Source organism: Pongo abelii, chromosome X (genome assembly GCF_028885655.2).
Source record: "Pongo abelii isolate AG06213 chromosome X, NHGRI_mPonAbe1-v2.0_pri, whole genome shotgun sequence".
Taxonomy (NCBI): Eukaryota; Metazoa; Chordata; class Mammalia; order Primates; family Hominidae; genus Pongo; species Pongo abelii.
In genome coordinates, this window is record NC_072008.2 from 38,409,813 (window position 1) to 38,428,203 (window position 18,391).

The following is an 18,391-nucleotide window of genomic DNA, read 5'->3' on the forward strand; positions in this document are numbered from 1 at the left end:
CAAGACTCAAGTAATCTTCCCTGGACTTTCTAGGTAAAAGTGATGTCCTAAAGGCTTAACCTAGAGTTGATTAAATTTGACCATGTGGATATAAACGTGTAGGAGCTCACACAAGGCCTAAAGAACTTCCTTGAATAAATTTTCCTTCCTCTAAGGGTTTTAATATAATCTGTATGTACTACATATATTTGTGATATACAGTACTCCCCCTTTGCCCACGGGGGATATTGGATGCCTGAAGCCTTGGATAGTACCCAACGCTATATGTACTGTTTTTTTCTTATACAAACATACCTATGATGAAGTTTAATTTATAAATTAGACATAGTAAAAGATTAACAACAACTAATAATAATATAGAACAATTATAACAATATACTGTAATGAAAGTTAGGTGAATGTACTGTCTCTCTCTCAAAATATCTAATATTTTTGGGCTGCGGTTGACTGAAGGTAAGTGGAACCTTGGAAAGTGAAACTGCAGATAAGGGGGAACTACTGTATGTATATATATGACCTGCATACACATACATCACAAACTCACTCAATTAATATGAATATATGATGGTATTCCAAGCAAAAGAATCAAAAGCCATGCTTGCCACATACCAGGAGCACCACAAATGTTGGTTACATTTAATTTTCTCTCTTATTTTACTTTAATTCAAAAACACTTACTCCGTGCTGGACACCGTGCAGGGGCCTCAGGATCTAAAACTAAACCCTCACTTAATAATGGCTTGTCTCTAGCTTTTAAAATTAAAAAAACTTGGCCGGGTGCGGTGGCTCACGCCTGTAATCCCAGCACTTTGGGAGGCCAAGGTGGGTGGATCACCTGAGGTTAGGAGTTCGAGACCAGCCTGGCCAACATAGTGAAACCCCTGTCTGTACTAAAAATGCAACATTAGCTGGGCGTGGTGGCGTGTGTCTATAGTCCCAGCTACTCGGGAGGCTGAGGTAGGAGAATCGCTTGAACCTGGGAGGCGGATGTTACAGTGAGCCAAGATCACGCCACTGCACTACAGCCTGGGTGACAGGGTGAGACTCCATCTCAAAAAATAATAATAATAATAAATAAAACAAATTTTATTGTATGAAGCGTACAACATGATGCTTTGATATACATACTGAAATGATTGCTACCAGTAAGCAATTTAACTGACAATAGAAACGATGCCCTAAGAAAATTTACTCTTAAACATTCAGGGTAAGTTCTAGGGCAAGCACACATTTTGGCCATCTGGTCTACCTGTCACATTTGCAATGCTGTGAGGTGAGGATGGATGTGAAGAACAAGGACCTGAGGGCACTAGGCAACCCCTGCTGTAGATGTGAAGGGTCATCTGTGCATGCATGTGTTTTAGGAAGATTTTTCAACAAGGGACTCAAAGAAAAAAAAATCTAAACTCATAAATAGTTAAGAAGTTTTGCGAATTAGAACATTTCCTTACCCCAAACATCTGATTAACGCATTTGTGCTTTGCTTGATTGGTTAATTCCTGAGGCTATGGAGATAGAAACTATAGGTAGGAATGAGTATTTGCATTCAGATGTCACAAAAAAATGTGGTATGTGATGGGAAGCACATCTGCACATAAGCACCAGGCACCAGTCATTATATTGGAAATATTGTTCACTTGTGTAGAAAACAACTGAAGGACATCTCCAGTCAAAAGCTGTCCAGTCCTACCCTGATTCTCCTGTATCTGAGACACATCACAACAAACAAGGGCCATGTCCTCATCCCAGGAATTAGGACAAATTTCCAGGGCAAAATGCCACAGTGAAACTTTGTTAACCCTTTTTTTTTTCAAATTCTTCCTCCACTGTAAGAGGAACTAGATTCAGAGAGAAAGCATCTCTAAATTTACCTTCATTTCTCCCAGGTTTCCCTATGCTTCAGAGAAATGTTTCACCAGTAGAAATATTTGTGGACATACTTACCTGAGTCTGCACAGAAGGTTCTTGTTTAGGCTTTTTATACGTGCTGGGGAGTGGATTGCTGGGAATATGTAGAGGCGGAGTTCTTTATCATTAAGTTTCATTTGAGTAACATACTTTAACATACCATTTCAGGAGCCATGCTGGGCTCAGAAAGAGCACGATGAAATGAGCTTATGAAAATCAAGTTTTCTCCTTCCCCATTCAACTTAGTACATTATCAGCACTTGGTCCAGATTTGACCTTAGGTGGTTTACTCTGGATGATTCTGGCTGTAATGTATGAATTAGGCTTGATTTTCACTTTCATCAGCTACAGCTGCCTTTGCAGAAGTGAGGACAGTAAAGAAACTTATGAGAATAAAATGACCATTGGGATGCTGAAAGTCAGCATTTCAGAGATTTCCAATGCATTTTGATTTCCTTTTTTAAAAAAGGGAGCATATATATATATATATATATATATTTTTTTTTTTTTTTCCTTGATAGATAATTAGAACTTAAATGTGTTGTCTGGTCACTTTATTACAATCTGTCCCGCAAGGCAAAAAGGAAAGTTCTCCTGGCACCAGCAGGTCCTCATTAGCACATAAGCAAAGCATTCACCTTTATATCTAGGGTGTGAATACCCGACTTCATCATCTTCTAGTGGTGAGTCTCCCGATCCTACAATAAAAAAGAACAGAAACTGCAGCAAGAAAAGCCACATAGTATGGACGCATATTTCAAAGCATTGCTTTGCCACAGACCATGCAGGAGGTGCTATTAGAACGCAGAGCCAAGAGCAAAAGCTTCTGTGGCCATTCATGAAGGAACAAACAGGAGATCTCTCAGAGTGAAACTGGCTGAGCTGAGATTGCCAAAAACCAAGCAAAATGAGCCTCAAACTGTTTTGGAATCACCATATGCCAAGTGAAATTCTGGAAGAGGGAAACAGAGAGAGTCAACTTCACTCTGAGAAGATGCCAATGTATATGAATCTCATGCCAGGGGAGATGCAATAAAATGTGTGCATCAGACACAGTCCACAGTTTCCCCAGCAGTCAAAGAAAACCCAGTAGAAATGGGTGTTTATGGTACCTGAAAACAGGTCCATCTTGTGAAATAAATTTAAATGCAAGATAAGGAGGTAAATCAAATGTCTTATCTTGACAAAAGAAACACAAAGTTGCTTCTATATACAGTATTTGTAGGAAATGAAGGCTGAAATAGACTATCTGTGTGCTTATTTAGAACCTCTCATGAACGTATGGCTCAAGTAAAATTTCTTTTTTTTTTTTTTTTTTTTTTTTTTGAGACGGAGTCTCACTCTGTTGCTAGGCTGGAGTGCAATGGTGTGATTTCGGCTCACCGCAACCTCCGCCTCTTGGGTTCAAGGGATTCTCCTGCCTTGGCCTCCTGAGTAGCTGGGATTATAGGCATGTGCCACCATGCCTGGCTAATTTTGTATTTTTAGTAGAGACGGGGTTTCTCCATGTTGGTCAGGCTGGTCTCGAACTCCCGACCTCAGATGATCTGCCTGCCTTGGCCTCACAAAGTGCTGGGATTACAGGCGTGAGCCACCGTGCCCAGACAGTGAAATTTCTTAATCAGTGTTGCTACCAATAAAAACCACAGCCTCAGAGAGAACGTCTGTGTATTATTTTAATTTAACTCATTTGCAAGCTGGAGCTGAATGGTTTTTAGAATATTAAATATTGAATTCCAGTGAGCAGTAAATCCTTAATCCTTGAAGTGGTAGCAGATGCCAAACTTCAAAACTGTAATCTTAAATTCAGAGAACTTCCCTCCAGACTTCAGTCTAATCAATGACTCGAGTTAGCTCTGTCTTGGTCACGCATTTAGCTGTAGTTACTTGCCACCATAACAGAGAAGAACATCCTCCACTGTGAGGTTATTCAAATCCCCATGCAGCTAATGAGTAATGGTCCCTGTTCCCCTTGTGTTCTGGATGAGAGATGTAGAGTGTGGAAACTGAAAGTGGAGAGGAGATGAGGGCTGGACTGTGTTCATGAGGAAAAGACCCACAACTACAGAAGCCCAATTCTGTATTTTCCTTTGCTGCAGATTTCCTCACCTTGTCTCTGCACACCCAGATGTGTACAAAATTACAAACTATTCATTATTGCATATAAAAAAATAAGCACTGGAACCAGGCACAGTGGCTCATGCCTGTAATCTCAGAAACTAGGGAGGCTGAGGTGGGAGAATTACTTGAGCCCAGGAGTTCAAAAAACAGCCTGGATAACATAGTGAGAACCCATCTCAAAAACAAAACAAAACAAAAACAATGAAAACCAGGAAAGCTACCTAACAACGTGAATCAAAGGCCTATGCTCAAACCCTTTGATCAAGTCATTCCACTTCTAGGAATCTACCCAAGGAAATAGTTGAACTGCATGTCTGCATGTGAACCTTCAATCATCCAAATTAAAAAAAAAAAAATCCAGATACATGAGCAGCAAGCTTTCTCCCCCCGCCCAACCCTCCAACACACATATACACACATACATACATTTTGCCCTCAGTTGTCATCCTGGTTAACTTGTCTACAGCATTTACAGCATTTAGTATGAATGACTACCCATTTATTTCATGAAGCTGTCTTCTGCAGTGGCTTCCAAACGACAACAGTTTCCCGATTTTCTTCCTCCTTTCTAAACAGACTCTCTGGACAGCACATCTAGATCAGCCTGCCATTTGGACATAAGTATTTCCCAGGAGTCCAGTATTGGTCCTTTACATATCTCCAGACTATTTTCCTGGGCCATCTCACTCCCATACTCGCCTCAAACCATTCCCCATGTACTGATGACAAATCCGCTGTTTCTAGCCTTGAACTGTCTCCTAAAAGCCAGGCTAGAATCTTCAACTGTTGTCTATCTCCATACTCACACTCAACCTGCTCAAAACCAGATCCCTTTTCTTATCACCAAATCTGTGCATCCCCCAGTGTTTCCCATTTCAGCAAATAACCATCTTCCAGCTAGTCTGCCACATGGAAAATCTCAACCTTTTTTTCTTCTATCTTCTTCATCTACCACATTCTAAGATAGGAATTAAATATCCAACTACAAGAAATGGTCAATCATATTATGATCCATTCGTAACATAATAATGTTCATTTTGAAGAGGTTTCTTAACATGGGAAAATATTATAGAATGCTGAATGAATAAAGAAAGAAGCATAACTCCCAAAATGCAAAAATGCATTAAGAAAGATTTTAAAATATGGCAAAGCTCATTTGTGAGAACAACAATATGGATGAATAAAACTAAAATAATATTGTGAGCAAAGTTGGTCCCAGAAGACTATATACTATATATACGATTCCTTTTTATGAAGTTCAAAAACTTCTAACACTAAATTGTTGGGAAATACAAAGATATGTACGGTAATTTTTAACAAAGCAAGGAGATCTCTTACCCTCTCCTAATCTTCTCTTCTTAAACAACTGAGTTCTAAGGCCTTTAGAGCAAGGCAGGTATCTGTACCAGAAAGGACAGGGAGGCATGGTAGGCCAGAGCAGGATGTCAGAGCCCAAACAGGGCATAGAGGGAAAACAGGGGCAAAGAGAGAATGCACATGGGCAGATAGCCCGGCAGGGGAATCACAGATGAGTAAGATAAGGAGGGCTTTCACATGCGTAAGGTGGAAGAAAGCCTGGCATTGGGTTGAAAAGTACAGTTTCTAGATTCCCTTATCCCTAGGTTGTGAAAGGGTCTACTTTTAGTGATTTGGAAGGAATCAAAGAGAAGGAACTCTTTTCTACAGTTGTGCATGCAGAAAATAGGCTTCAGCAGATGTGAGTGTTGTCAACTGTGTCCACTGCCCCCTCATCAGCTTTGTGTGGTAGGGAGGATGGTGACATTGGCAGTGGTGATAGTCACGGCAGCAACAGTTTCCTAGCCTGAGTGACAGAAGGAGTTTCTGGCATCTGGACTGAAGTCATGGTGCCATTTGACCTTTAATGCAGACTTCTTGACTTCCATTGCTCCAGCCCTTCCAATTTTGTGAGTACCTTATTTCCTGCATTAAATCCTTTTTTGGGTAAAATACCTAGAGAGGATTCTGTTTCCTATATTAAACCTAACAGATATTTAAGCAAACCAATTAAGAAATGAATATATGGTTTTATAGCTTTCTCTTAGTAACTGGACACTACCCTAACACAGGGCACACTGCTTTCTACCCACAAGTCTTTTGTAGATAAGAGAGGGGACTTTTATGTGAACATAGATGAGTAAGGAGGAAAAAAGAAAAAAAAAACCTGCTGGAGTCAAACTTACTCTTTTTCCGAATTGGTCTATTTACTAAGCTAAATGCAATCTGATTTCTGTGCAATTGAATTCACATGGGAAAGGAAATAACACACACTAAGTGCCTATGATATGTGTACTATGCTAGGCAATTTCTATGCACTATCTCATTAAATCTGTACAATAACACCGGCCATTTGGTACTATTTTAGATTTATCAATAGGGAAACCAAGTCTCTAAGGTCTTTACTTGTCCAAGGTTATGCAGCCAGTAAGTGGTAAATCAGGGATTCGAATCCTATCTGCCTGGCCTTCAAATCTATCATTCTTTTTTCACTAGGCCTTACTGCCTTCTGCTCCTACAATTTCAAAGACATGAGATAGCTGGCTTTGGGATCACTGATAGGCAAACAGCAAATGGCTTCTTCAGTAGTGTGAGAACAAATATGCCAAGAGTGGGTCCCACAGAAGCAAAATGAAGAATCCATATGTAGCAGAAGCTGCTGGTTGCCTGTCCAGCAGCCATTCTCCCCTTCCTTCTTACTAAAAGATCACAGGTTGTGTTCAGCAGCAATGTGTCCCTCCCCAAACGATGAACCATGATGACTCTAAGTCAAAAAATTAATTCCCCTTTGCCAGGAATTGCTCCAGGGATAAGCATGTAACCCAATATTGGACAATGGCAAGTAAAACGAAGTCTGCTTAGGGGCGGGGGGAGGGAGCTTATGGGAAAGATTTTTCTCCCTGATAAAAGAGAAAACTGCACAAGGAGAAGACTTTTCCCTCTTTTCTCCCTTTCAGCTTTGGAGGCTATTGTGTAAGGATAAACGTCTGAAGTTGAAGCAGCCATTTTGCAACCACAAGGTAAGATGTCACAGGACTAAAGATTTTCAGTTGAGGATGGCAAAGTGGATACATAAAAAGAACCCAGGATCTTGGATGATGTCACTAGACTATAACATCAACCTTACACATCTTACCTCCACAATTCTTATTAGGTCAACAATAAATATCCTTTCAATTTAAGCCACTGTGAGTAGCATTGTTTGTTACTTGCAACTGTATGCATCTAAACTGATACACAAATGAATGAAAACTTTCCTGCAAATTCTTGATAGATTTTTTTTTTTTGAGACAGGGTCTCGCTCTGTTGCCCAGGGGGAGTGTAGTGGTGTGATCCCGGCTTACTGCAGCCTCCGTCTCCTGGGTCCAAGAGATTCTTGTGCCTCAGCCTACCGAGTAGCTGGGATTACAAGCATGCACCACCACGCTCAGCTAATTTTTGTATTTTTACTAGAGACAGGGTTTCGCCATGTTGGCCAGGCTGGTCTCGAACTAGTGACCTCAAGTGATCTGCCTGCCTGGGCCTCCCAAAGTGCTGGGATTACAGGCATGAGCCACTGCTCTCAGGCTTGATAGATGTTTTTTAAGTGAAAAGAAAATAAATGGGTATTAGCTGCCACTCTCAGAAAATTTCCAGTTTATTTTCAGCCTGAGCTCATATATTAACTTCTATAAAAATATGATGACTAGTCTGCAAAATAGACACCCTGAAAGATACAATAAGCTCAAAGATAGACTCACTTATATTCGGTAGACCGTACTTACTAAAGCAGCAGAGGAGCTTTATGTACATTGGGGAAAGATTTTCCCCACTATTAAAATTTTTCAAATGGAAGAAAAATAGAGAAAGAAGTTGGGGAGGATGGGAGAAGGGAGGTTTCCTAGTAAACTTTCCTTTATTTACAAAAGGCTATCCCTCTAGAATTCTGCTAATTGAGGTTTTATTATGACATAACTATTAATCAGTCTACATATGGTTCAGATTACCACTCTGGAAAGAATGCTTCAGTGCTTCTTCCACACAAATACAAATTGTACGTTGGCTCAGAAATCAGAAACTCAGAGCCATTTAGGATTCTGTCTCTCAGCCATACCTGGAGCCAACTGCATTTATAATTTTGCTCTCCTTGCAAAAACTTTCCCTAATTCAACAGATTTTCAAAGAAATAGCCACTCTTTTTTTCCAAAGTTCAAAGAAGGGTCTTCTTGGCCTACGGAACCCCACCCATTCATTCTGAATATCCAGTTAGATAAGATCATTGAGGCACCAAAGTCACTCTTAAATAATACTTATTATATGTATTGAAATTACATCAGGGTCTAGATTTCTGAAGGCTACTAGAGTGTTCCTGCTATCACGCCAGAAGGTTTCTCACCGTAAGGTAGGGATGTGGTAGAGATTTAAGACTAATGGAAAACTTTGCAAATTTGCTAAAACTACATATTTCTTTATTGATTATGATACCTGACCCAAATTGGTAGATTTGCTGGCTCTGTATTATATTTTTAGCTCAAAGTGTTGGGTTTATTTTTTAGTCATTTTGAAGACAGTTCTTCGTTCTTTACATTTTGTTTCTCCCTTCATCATTATTCTAAACATAATTTTAATATTGTCATAAAGAAGCATATTTAATAGTAAATTGCACCATCAATTTTATACTGAAAGTCAATGGGAAAATAAAATTTACTTTGCAGTAGGGATTCTTAACCCGAGGATCGTGGTCTACTACAGAATTAATGAAAGGGCTTTGGAGGGCCCATGAACCTCTTGTAATTGAACATGTTTTTTGGTACATGCTTTTGATACATGCCTTTTGGTACTAACATGCTTTTTCTAGGGGAAAAAGATGCTAGCTTTCAGTAGATTTTAATAAATTTTAAGAGCCATGGTCTTACAGCATTCTTTATTGTTAAGCATGTTAGAATATTTACTGAAGAAGCATGTAGTGTCCTTCTTTTTGATATTTAATTCATTTTAGTGTTGGGGAGAGAGAAGCCAATATGTTTTTAAAAAGGATAAATGCTTATCATACTGGTGTCTTCTAGATTAGTGCTGTCTGATGCAACTTTCTGCAATGATGGAAATATTCTTTATCTGTACTGTCAAATACGGCAGCCACTAGCCCTATGTGGTTATTAAGCATTTAAAACGTGGCTAGTAAAACAAGAGAAGTGAATGTTTTTATTTCATTTAATTTTAGTTAATTTAAATTTACATTTAAATAGCCACATGTGGTTAATAGCTACCATACTGGATAGCACAGGCCTAGACCTAACTTTTTAAAAGTATTCTGTGGAGATAAATCATGTCTATAAATTGCTCAGGGGTGGGAACTATGTCTAATTTACCTTGTATACCCAGCATATGATTTAGAATTGGTAGAAATGTTGGAGAAAAAGAGAAAAATCTGCCTTAAATTTCTTGTGACACATAAATTATGTCCTCATGCTTATAATTTTGGATGGTTTTATTCTAATCAGTCCAGCTTCAGTATATAAATTTAAACTGTGACAATACTGCAGATTTGGATGTTTAGAAAAGGGTACTTTGTACTATTGGAAGCCATAGGGTATTTATTTGTGGGAGCCAGATGATTTAGTGCTAACAAATGATCTGCCAACGGATTACAGAGCAGCTGTGGTACAGTATGAAGGACATTTGAATAGCTTCTGAACAAAGATCAAATCTAAGGCACTGCCAGAAAAACATGATTTAAAGATGAAGGCAAAATTACGGCTATAAAATCCTTTGTTACATCAAGGTAGTGCCTTAAAGTACCTTCAGTCTTACAAAAGGCCCTTTAAAGAGATTAAGGGTATCTCAAGTTCCTCTCAATCAAACAACAGAGAAGAGTCTATATCTATGAGATTTGTAAGGTGGCTAATACGGTGAACTTTTCTCTAATAGAGTGAAGTCTAAGAAGATTCACAGGAGACCCACAAAATTCTTAAAAGAGTTATATATGCTGAAATATCACTAGCTTGACTTAGGAAGGCAGAGACATTATGGAATAAGGAGAGGTCTTTGATCCCCTACAATTATACTGTCAGAAAGCAGTCTCAGTGAGCTGCTTAGCTGTGAATAGATGCTATTTTTCTAAAAAAAAAAAAAAAAAAGGGAGTGAGTATATTTTGCATGTTGGTGGGAAATAATCACTGGGTGCCAGAGGGTAGACTCTCATATGCAGCTTCTAAGATGGCCCCCAATTAACCCTGTCCCCTGGCATTCATAACCTTTTGTAACTCCTCACTTTAAGTGTGCAATGAATTTATTAACTTGCTTCTAATTAATAAATTTTGGCAGAAGGGACACCATATCTCTTTTGAAGTCAAGTTATAAAAAGACTGTGGTGTCCATCTTGAATACTGTCTCACACTCTCTCTCTTGGATCACTCATTCTGGGTCAAGTTAGCTGCCAAGTCATGAGGGCACCCTGTGTATAGGCCCATGTGATGAGGGACCAAAAGCCTGCCAACAATAACATAAGTAAGGTTATAAGAAGATCTCCCCAGCTACACACACACATAACACACACAAGTCGAGCCATCAGATGAAACTGCAGGCCAAGCCAATAACTTGCTTGCAACCTCATGAGAGACCTTGAGCCAGCTAAACCATGCCCAGATCCTGACTTATAAAAATTCTGACATAATAAACAGTATTTGTTTTTAAAACAAAAGGAGGAAAAGGTATAGGAAGAGTAGAAAGTACAAAAGGAGGAAGGGAAAAAGAAAGGGCTTTTGCCTTAAAGTCAGAAGATTCTGATGTACCTCCCAGCCTTGGTTTAATAGTCTTCTCTTAGGTGACTGCGGCAGATACTGCTTATTCCTCAATCAGAACCCCTTTACTCAGGCTGGTGTGCCCATCTCCTAGCTGCTGGGAGCCTTTGACTGCAAATAACTCACAGTTGCCCTCTTCTCCAGAGAATTGTCCTCAGCTGATAGGAGCCACTTCATCCTCCCCATCTGTTTCCTGGAGGCAGCCAATGTTTGACTGATATGGAGGAACATGGAGCCAGATTTCTAGCCCCCAAAGGTGAGTGGAAGTACAATCTTGCAGTATTTATGTTTCTAAGCACCCTGTGGGGCTAGAATTTACCTGAGACTCTATTCTTGCTCAGCTCTTTCTTGCTTCCCTTCCTCAATTATAGGTTTTTTTCCTGAGAGTATTTCCTCAACAAATCATAAGCTTTGCTTCTAGGAAACCAAGCTAAGAGAGCCATTGAGTCTCTCTAAGCCTCAAATACCCCAATTAGGCATGCCTCAACAGGGTTGCCATAAATTAAATGGCATAATATATATGTTTTAGTTTTACAAGTTCCTAATTTGAGGGTTCATAGTCACATTTTCTATTTAATTCTGTGAGTATAAATTGAAGGCCTCCACATCCCTGAGCTGCTGTGTAAATGAGTTTCTTGAAAAAATGTAAAAATATGACAAACTTATATCTGGCATGATATACTTTTTAAAGTTTAAGCATGAAACATAGTCAAGAATCTCAGTGCTTCCAAAGTTTTCTGTGTGTTTTTAAAAAATTCCTCTAACAATCCTGTATGATTTGTGATTTAGAAAATCTTTCATACACATATGTATATATATTCATCTTAATAACCACCAGGAAAAGCCATATAGTCAATCTTTTCAGAAAAATAAACTGTTGTCAAGTTTAGTTTATGAATTCAGATGATACAGATAATAAAATTTGCTTTAGGAAAAAGTTATTTTTAGGCTCAAGACATTACCATAGTTTATACTTTGAGGCAGGAAAAACCCTGTGGTTCCCTATATGCCTTTATGACTTAAAAACATTTACAAAATGGGGACTCACCAAAAGTTATTTTATTGCTGAAAGGTGCTATTGCCGCATCTCTTGTATTCTTGAAGCTCTTGTTAACACAGGTGAGTGTACAAACATTTCTAGTGACAGAAATGGGCTAACAAAGGGCCTGTCCATAGCTTGTGTGGACACAGGTACAGTGGTAACCCTTCTCTCCTCCATAGCTAAATCTGCAGGAGCTTCTTTTCTGGAAAGTCCTAATTTATGGGGGCTTTTGAAGAAGCCCAGAAGTCAGTTCCGCATGCCTGACTAGCAGGCAAGATCTATTCTGTTATATCTTGGCAAAGTTTCAACAGAGGAGAGATATCCAGGAGTTGTGTATAAAGGTGTATATGTTTGAAGGAGTAGAGCGGAAAAGAAACTTTAGCTTTTCAGAGCACCAGCTTCAACCCCAAGATGAAGGCTCAGAATAAGTACACAGAGAACCAGAATCTGTAAATGAGACATTCTTCCTTGGATTCCTTACATCCCTAAATAAGTGGCAGACTAACAGATAAAAGCCCAAGAGTAAGAAAAGAGGGGAAATACACAGAGCAAGATTCTTGTTCCAAATGGAACAAAGGGATCCAGAAAGATTAGTCTAAACCTTTTGCTAATCATGGGGAATGAATTGAAGAAAATGTTTATTACCAGTGCTTTTCTTGTGGCAGAAGATTCAACAGAATGTTCAGATGAAACAAGTTTATAGGACATATCAGACATTCACCTTACCAAATCCCTGTCTTTACTACCATCATAAGTGCCTCAGTGATACCAACAATCAACTAAGAATAGTATGTTTCAAACTGTTGACCACATTTAGTAGGTCATGACTAGTATTTTTGTAGTGAAATAGAATTGAAAATGTCAGGGTGTACTACACATATAAAGAATAAACCTTACTTTGTACAATTTTTGTTTTTATATAGGTGTATGTGTGGTAGGGTATCCCCAGTTTGCATAGCACAGTCCCATTTTATGCCTGTTGTCCCAGCATTACTTTTTCAGCTTTACTGGGGTATAATGGGCAAAATTATATATATTTAAGGTTTACAACATGATGTTTTGAAATACATATCCATTGTGATATAATCACCATAATCAAGCTAATTAACATATCCATCACCTCACATGGTTACCATCTAACATTATTATTAATAGCATTCTCTTTCACACTCAAAACCTTCCTGATTTGTACAATAAATAATATATTCACTCTAACAATAGGTCACAGTAGAATATATTTCTTCCTGTGGGTCTTGTCAAAAGTATTAGAAAAACAGTGATTTAAATACTTTGAAAACCTACATTTGTTAAGTTAATTCTGTTTCCTCCCTCAGAATGAAGGAATCTGAAAATCTGAGAAAGCCTTTGGGGGATCGGTAGTAGAAGTCTACTTTTCTCTGATTTGTTCAGGGCATAGATGTTATATCCCATGAAACAGCAAGCAGACACTGAGTTTCCTCAACTGCTCATGGCCATCCTCTCTGGTAGGATGCAACTGAAAAAGCCCTGGGATTAAGTTCCAGTGCCATCCTGATTTGGGAAGCCACTTTTCTTTCCTGAGCCTCAGTTTTCTCATCTGTAAAATGGGACAGCAGAAGTGTTTGGAAGGGCATGGTACCTGTTTTCAAATTATGTTACCCTAGAACACTCCCATCCTCAACCTCTAGCTGGGACAACAGCAGTCAAGCAAATCAAATTGGCCTCCTCCTTCTCCACCTGGCAATAAACAAATTACCATGGCACATCATTTTAAAAATCTGCCCGGCTCTTTCATTTCCATTGCCTCTTTAAGTCCTCAGTGCAATCTTATGAGGCAGGTATCATTCGGTGACTAGAATGTAAACCTGGGGAGGGCAACAACTCTTTGCCACTTTGTTTATGATTGTATTCTCAGCTCAGAGAATGAAGTGGTTATCAGTTATAGGAGAACAAGGATTGAACTTTTCTGATTCTAAATCTCATGCAATTTCACAACTCCTTGTTTCTGTCTTCATGACTCAGAAATCTACCTGAAAGCCCTTTCCCTCCTCTCAGTTCCTTTCTTGTGTTTAAAGCTATTTCAAAGCCTAGCTCCCCCAGTTTATCTTTCCTAACCATTCCATTCACATTGATGCACTCTGTTCACATTTTTAAATCAGCACTGATTTTATGTTGCTTTGGATTTTCAGAAGCCATTTCAAGTTGTTTCTTCCCAGCTAGACATCAAACTCTTCAGGGAACACGGTCAAGGTTTGTTTCCCCTTACTGCCCCTGTGAAACTAACAAAGGCTCTCAAAAGTTTTCTTCCCCTTGAGACTTTAGTCTACACATTACTGATATGCTCAAGCTGTTCCATCAATATCAAAATGAGACATCCATCTCCCTCAGTGAAGGCTGTACTTACAGAAACAGATACTGTATTTAAGGCACAAAAAGCTGCCCAAATAAAGCTGCGACTGGTACGTCGTTCTTGGCAGTAACCCAGCAGTATAACTTACAAAATTCTGGCACATCATGGCAAAACTGAGAATAACTGAATTCAGAAAAGGCAGAGTCTAGGAAAATTAAAATAAAATCGCCACAGTGTGTACTGAGAATTGTAGGCAGCAAACTTTTAATTGCCAGCTGTAGATTGATATTTTAATATAGTACATTAAATGGCAGAGAGAGAGAGAGAGAGAAGAGAGTGTGAAGAAAGATATTTCCAGAAAACAGCACTGAAACACTGAAACGAACATCATGAGAATGCCTGAAAGTGACAGGCTGCAGTCTGCTCAGCTGAAAACTAAGGCTTCTTCCTTATAAAACATTCTCCGGTTCCCCAACAGGGAATAGAACACGAGCACCCAAGAACAAAAACTTGGACTTTACTTGAAGTTTTTTACAGATGGCTATTTTATCCAGCTCTGCCTGTGGTGGGAGGTAGAATCATTTCTTTTCTGGGTAGCTTCTTTCTTGAAAGCACTGATTTTTCCATTTGATGCCCTTGAACTGATAGTCACACAGTAGCTGTTGTCAGTTATTATTATCTTCACTGGGAGACTCAAGCTCTAGTGGGAAAATGAAGGTGCAACTAAGCTGATGGCAATTCTAGTTTTCAAAATGATCATCTGCAGGCTTTTGGCAATACCTGTTGTGTGAGGCTAAACCCCAGCACACAATGCCTGGTGCTAGCACTTCCTAGGTGTGATAGACATCTATTGTGTTCCTCTCAAAGAAACAAGACCCTTTCTTTTGGAAAACTGCATTATTCCTCATACCTATGTGGTTGTAGTAGAGGTGAGTTTATCCTATCCCTTGACTACAGGAGCAATCATATGAACCAATTACATGAACCAATGAGAATCTTGGAAGGATTTTTCTCTGGTGGTAAAATGAGGAAGATGTGAGCCCTGAAGCTGCCAATGACAAAGATTAAGTCTCATACAGAATGCTAATTCGAGAGAATGAAGCCATTAAAGAAAAGCAAAAACAAAACAGAGAAAGAGAGATCCCACAGTATTTGAGCCCTTGGTTCCAGTATTGCTTGGCCCCACCAGCATACCTCTGCCCTAACATAAAATGATAAGCCCATCCTTTCTTCAAAGCTTTTTCGAAACTGGTTTCTGTCATGTGCCATCAAGAGTCCTGACTTAAACAGTAGACCATCAATTTACATTTGAAAGAAATAGATGACTAAAACATACAGCATGACATCTGGTTTGAGATAAGAAATCAGTCTCAGTGTATCATTTCCAATTCCCTGTTTCAAAACAATACTATAGCTCAGATTTAACACATTAAAATTAAATTAAAACATTAGTGAGCCATTCCATAAATTTAGTGGGACCAGCTTTATTTGCAATAAAATACATTAGATTAGAATAGGAGAAAATGGCAGATACTTATAATATACCATACACAGTAAAAGTGAGCATTGTTTGTTTTTCTTTTTTTTTATGGGAGAGGTACTTTTATTTTTCTTTTTTTTTATTATTATCATTATACTTTAGGTTTTATGGTACATGTGCGCAATGTGCAGGTAAGTTACATATGTATACATGTGCCATGCTGGTGCGCTGTACCCACTAACTCGTCATCTAGCATTAGGTATATCTCCCAGTGCTATCCCTCCCCCCTCCCTCCACCCCACAACAGTCCCCAAAGTGGGATGTTCCCCTTCCTGTGTCCATGTGTTCTCATTGTTCAATTCCCACCTATGAGTGAGAATATGCGGTGTTTGGTTTTTTGTTCTTGTGATAGTTTACTGAGAATGATGATTTCCAATTTCATCCATGTCCCTACAAAGGACATGAACTCATCATTTTTTATGGCTGCATAGTATTCCATGGTGTATATGTGCCACATTTTCTTAATCCAGTCTATCATTGTTGGACATTTGGGTTGGTTCCAAGTCTTTGCTATTGTGAATAATGCCGCAATAAACATACGTGTGCATGTGTCTTTATAGCAGCATGATTTATAGTCCTTTGGGTATATACCCAGTAATGGGATGGCTGGGTCGAATGGAATTTCTAGTTCTAGATCCCTGAGGAATCGCCACACTAACTTCCACAAGGGTTGAACTAGTTTACAGTCCCACCAACAGTGTAAAAGTCTTCCTATTTCTCCACATCCTCTCCAGCACCTGTTGTTTCCTGACTTTTTAATGATTGCCATTCTAACTGGTGTGAGATGGTATCTCATTGTGGTTTTGATTTGCATTTCTCTGATGGCCAGTGATGGTGAGCATTTTTTCATGTGTTTTTTGGCTGCATAAATGTCTTCTTTTGAGAAGTGTCTGTTCATGTCCTTCACCCACTTTTTGATGGGGTTGTTTGTTTTTTTCCTGTAAATTTGTTGGAGTTCATTGTAGATTCTGGATATTAGCCCTTTGTCAGATGAGTAGGTTGCGAAAATTTTCTCCCATTTTGTAGGTTGCCTGTTCACTCTGATGGTAGTTTCCTTTGCTGTGCAGAAGCTCTTTAGTTTAATTAGATCCCATTTGTCAATTTTGGCTTTTGTTGCCATTGCTTTTGGTGTTTTAGACATGAAGTCCTTGCCCATGCCTATGTCCTGAATGGTAATGCCTAGGTTTTCTTCTAGGGTTTTTATGGTTTTAGGTCTAACATGTAAGTCTTTAATCCATCTTGAATTGATTTTTGTATAAGGTGTAAGGAAGGGATCCAGTTTCAGCTTTCTACGTATGGCTAGCCAGTTTTTCCAGCACCATTTATTCAACAGGGAATCCTTTCCCCATTTCTTGCTTTTGTCAGGTTTGTCAAAGATCAGATAGTTGTAGATATGTGGCATTATTTCTGACGGCCCTGTTCTGTTCCATTGATCTATATCTCTGTTTTGGTACCAGTACCATGCTGTTTTGGTTACTGTAGCCTTGTAGTATAGTTTGAAGTCAGGTAGTGTGATGCCTCCAGCTTTGTTCTTTTGGCCTAGGATTGACTTGGCGATGCGGGCTCTTTTGGGGTTCCATATGAACTTTAAAGTAGTTTTTTCCAATTCTGTGAAGAAAGTCATTGGTAGCTTGGTGGGGATGGCATTGAATCTGTAAATTACCTTGGGAAGGATGGCCATTTTCATGATATTGATTCTTCCTACCCATGAGCATGGAATGTTCTTCCATTTGTTTGTATCCTCTTTTATTTCCTTGAGCAGTGGTTTGTAGTTCTCCTTGAAGAGGTCCTTCACATCCCTTGTAAGTTGGATTCCTAGCTATTTTATTCTCTTTGGAGCAATTGTGAATGGGAGTTCACTCATGATTTGGCTCTCTGTTTGTCTGTTATTGATGTATAAGAATGCTTGTGATTTTTGTACATTGATTTTGTATCCTGAGACTTTGCTGAAGTTGCTCATCAGCTTAAGGAGATTTTGGGCTGAGACAATGGGGTTTTCTAGATATACAATCATGTCATCTGCAAACAGGGACAATTTGACTTCCTCTTTTCCTAATTGAATACCCTTTATTTCCTTCTCCTGCCTAATTGCCCTGGCCAGAACTTCCAACACTATGTTGAATAGAAGTGGTGAGAGAGGGCATCCCTGTCTTGTGCCAGTTTTCAAAGGGAATGCTTCCAGTTTTTGCCCATTCAGTATGATATTGGCTGTGGGTTTGTCATAGATAGCTCTTATTATTTTGAGATATGTCCCATCAATACCTAATTTATTGAGAGTTTTTAGCATGAAGCGTTGTTGAATTTTTTCAAAGGCCTTTTCTGCATCTATTGAGATAATCATGTGGTTTTTGACTTTGGTTCTGTTTATATGCTGGATTACATTTATTGATTTGCGTATATTGAACCAGCCTTGCATCGCAGGGATGAAGCCCACTTGATCATGGTGGATAAGCTTTTTGATGTGCTGCTGGATTCTGTTTGCCAGTATTTTATTGAGGATTTTTGCATCAATGTTCATCAAGGATATTGGTCTAAAATTCTCTTTTTTGGTTGTGTCTCTGCCCGGCTTTGGTATCAGGATGATGCTGGCCTCATAAAATGAGTTAGGGAGGATTCCCTCTTTTTCTATTGATTGGAATAGTTTCAGAAGGAATGGT

The 18,391-nt window shown here is 39.0% G+C and overlaps 1 protein-coding gene across 2 annotated transcripts in view; it reads right to left on the reverse strand.

Moving 5' to 3' along the window:
- SRPX (sushi repeat containing protein X-linked) overlaps positions 1-18,391 on the reverse strand; it is a 75,329-nt gene that overhangs the window by 26,826 nt on the left and 30,112 nt on the right. Inside the window, exon 2 of one of the 2 annotated variants that reach the window (XM_002831520.6) lies at positions 2,547-2,606. The exons of the other annotated variant lie outside the window; for it this stretch is intronic. Within the exon in view, the coding sequence (XP_002831566.1) occupies positions 2,547-2,606 (60 nt within the window). The remainder of the gene's footprint in view (positions 1-2,546; positions 2,607-18,391) is intronic. 2 annotated transcript variants of the gene reach the window in all.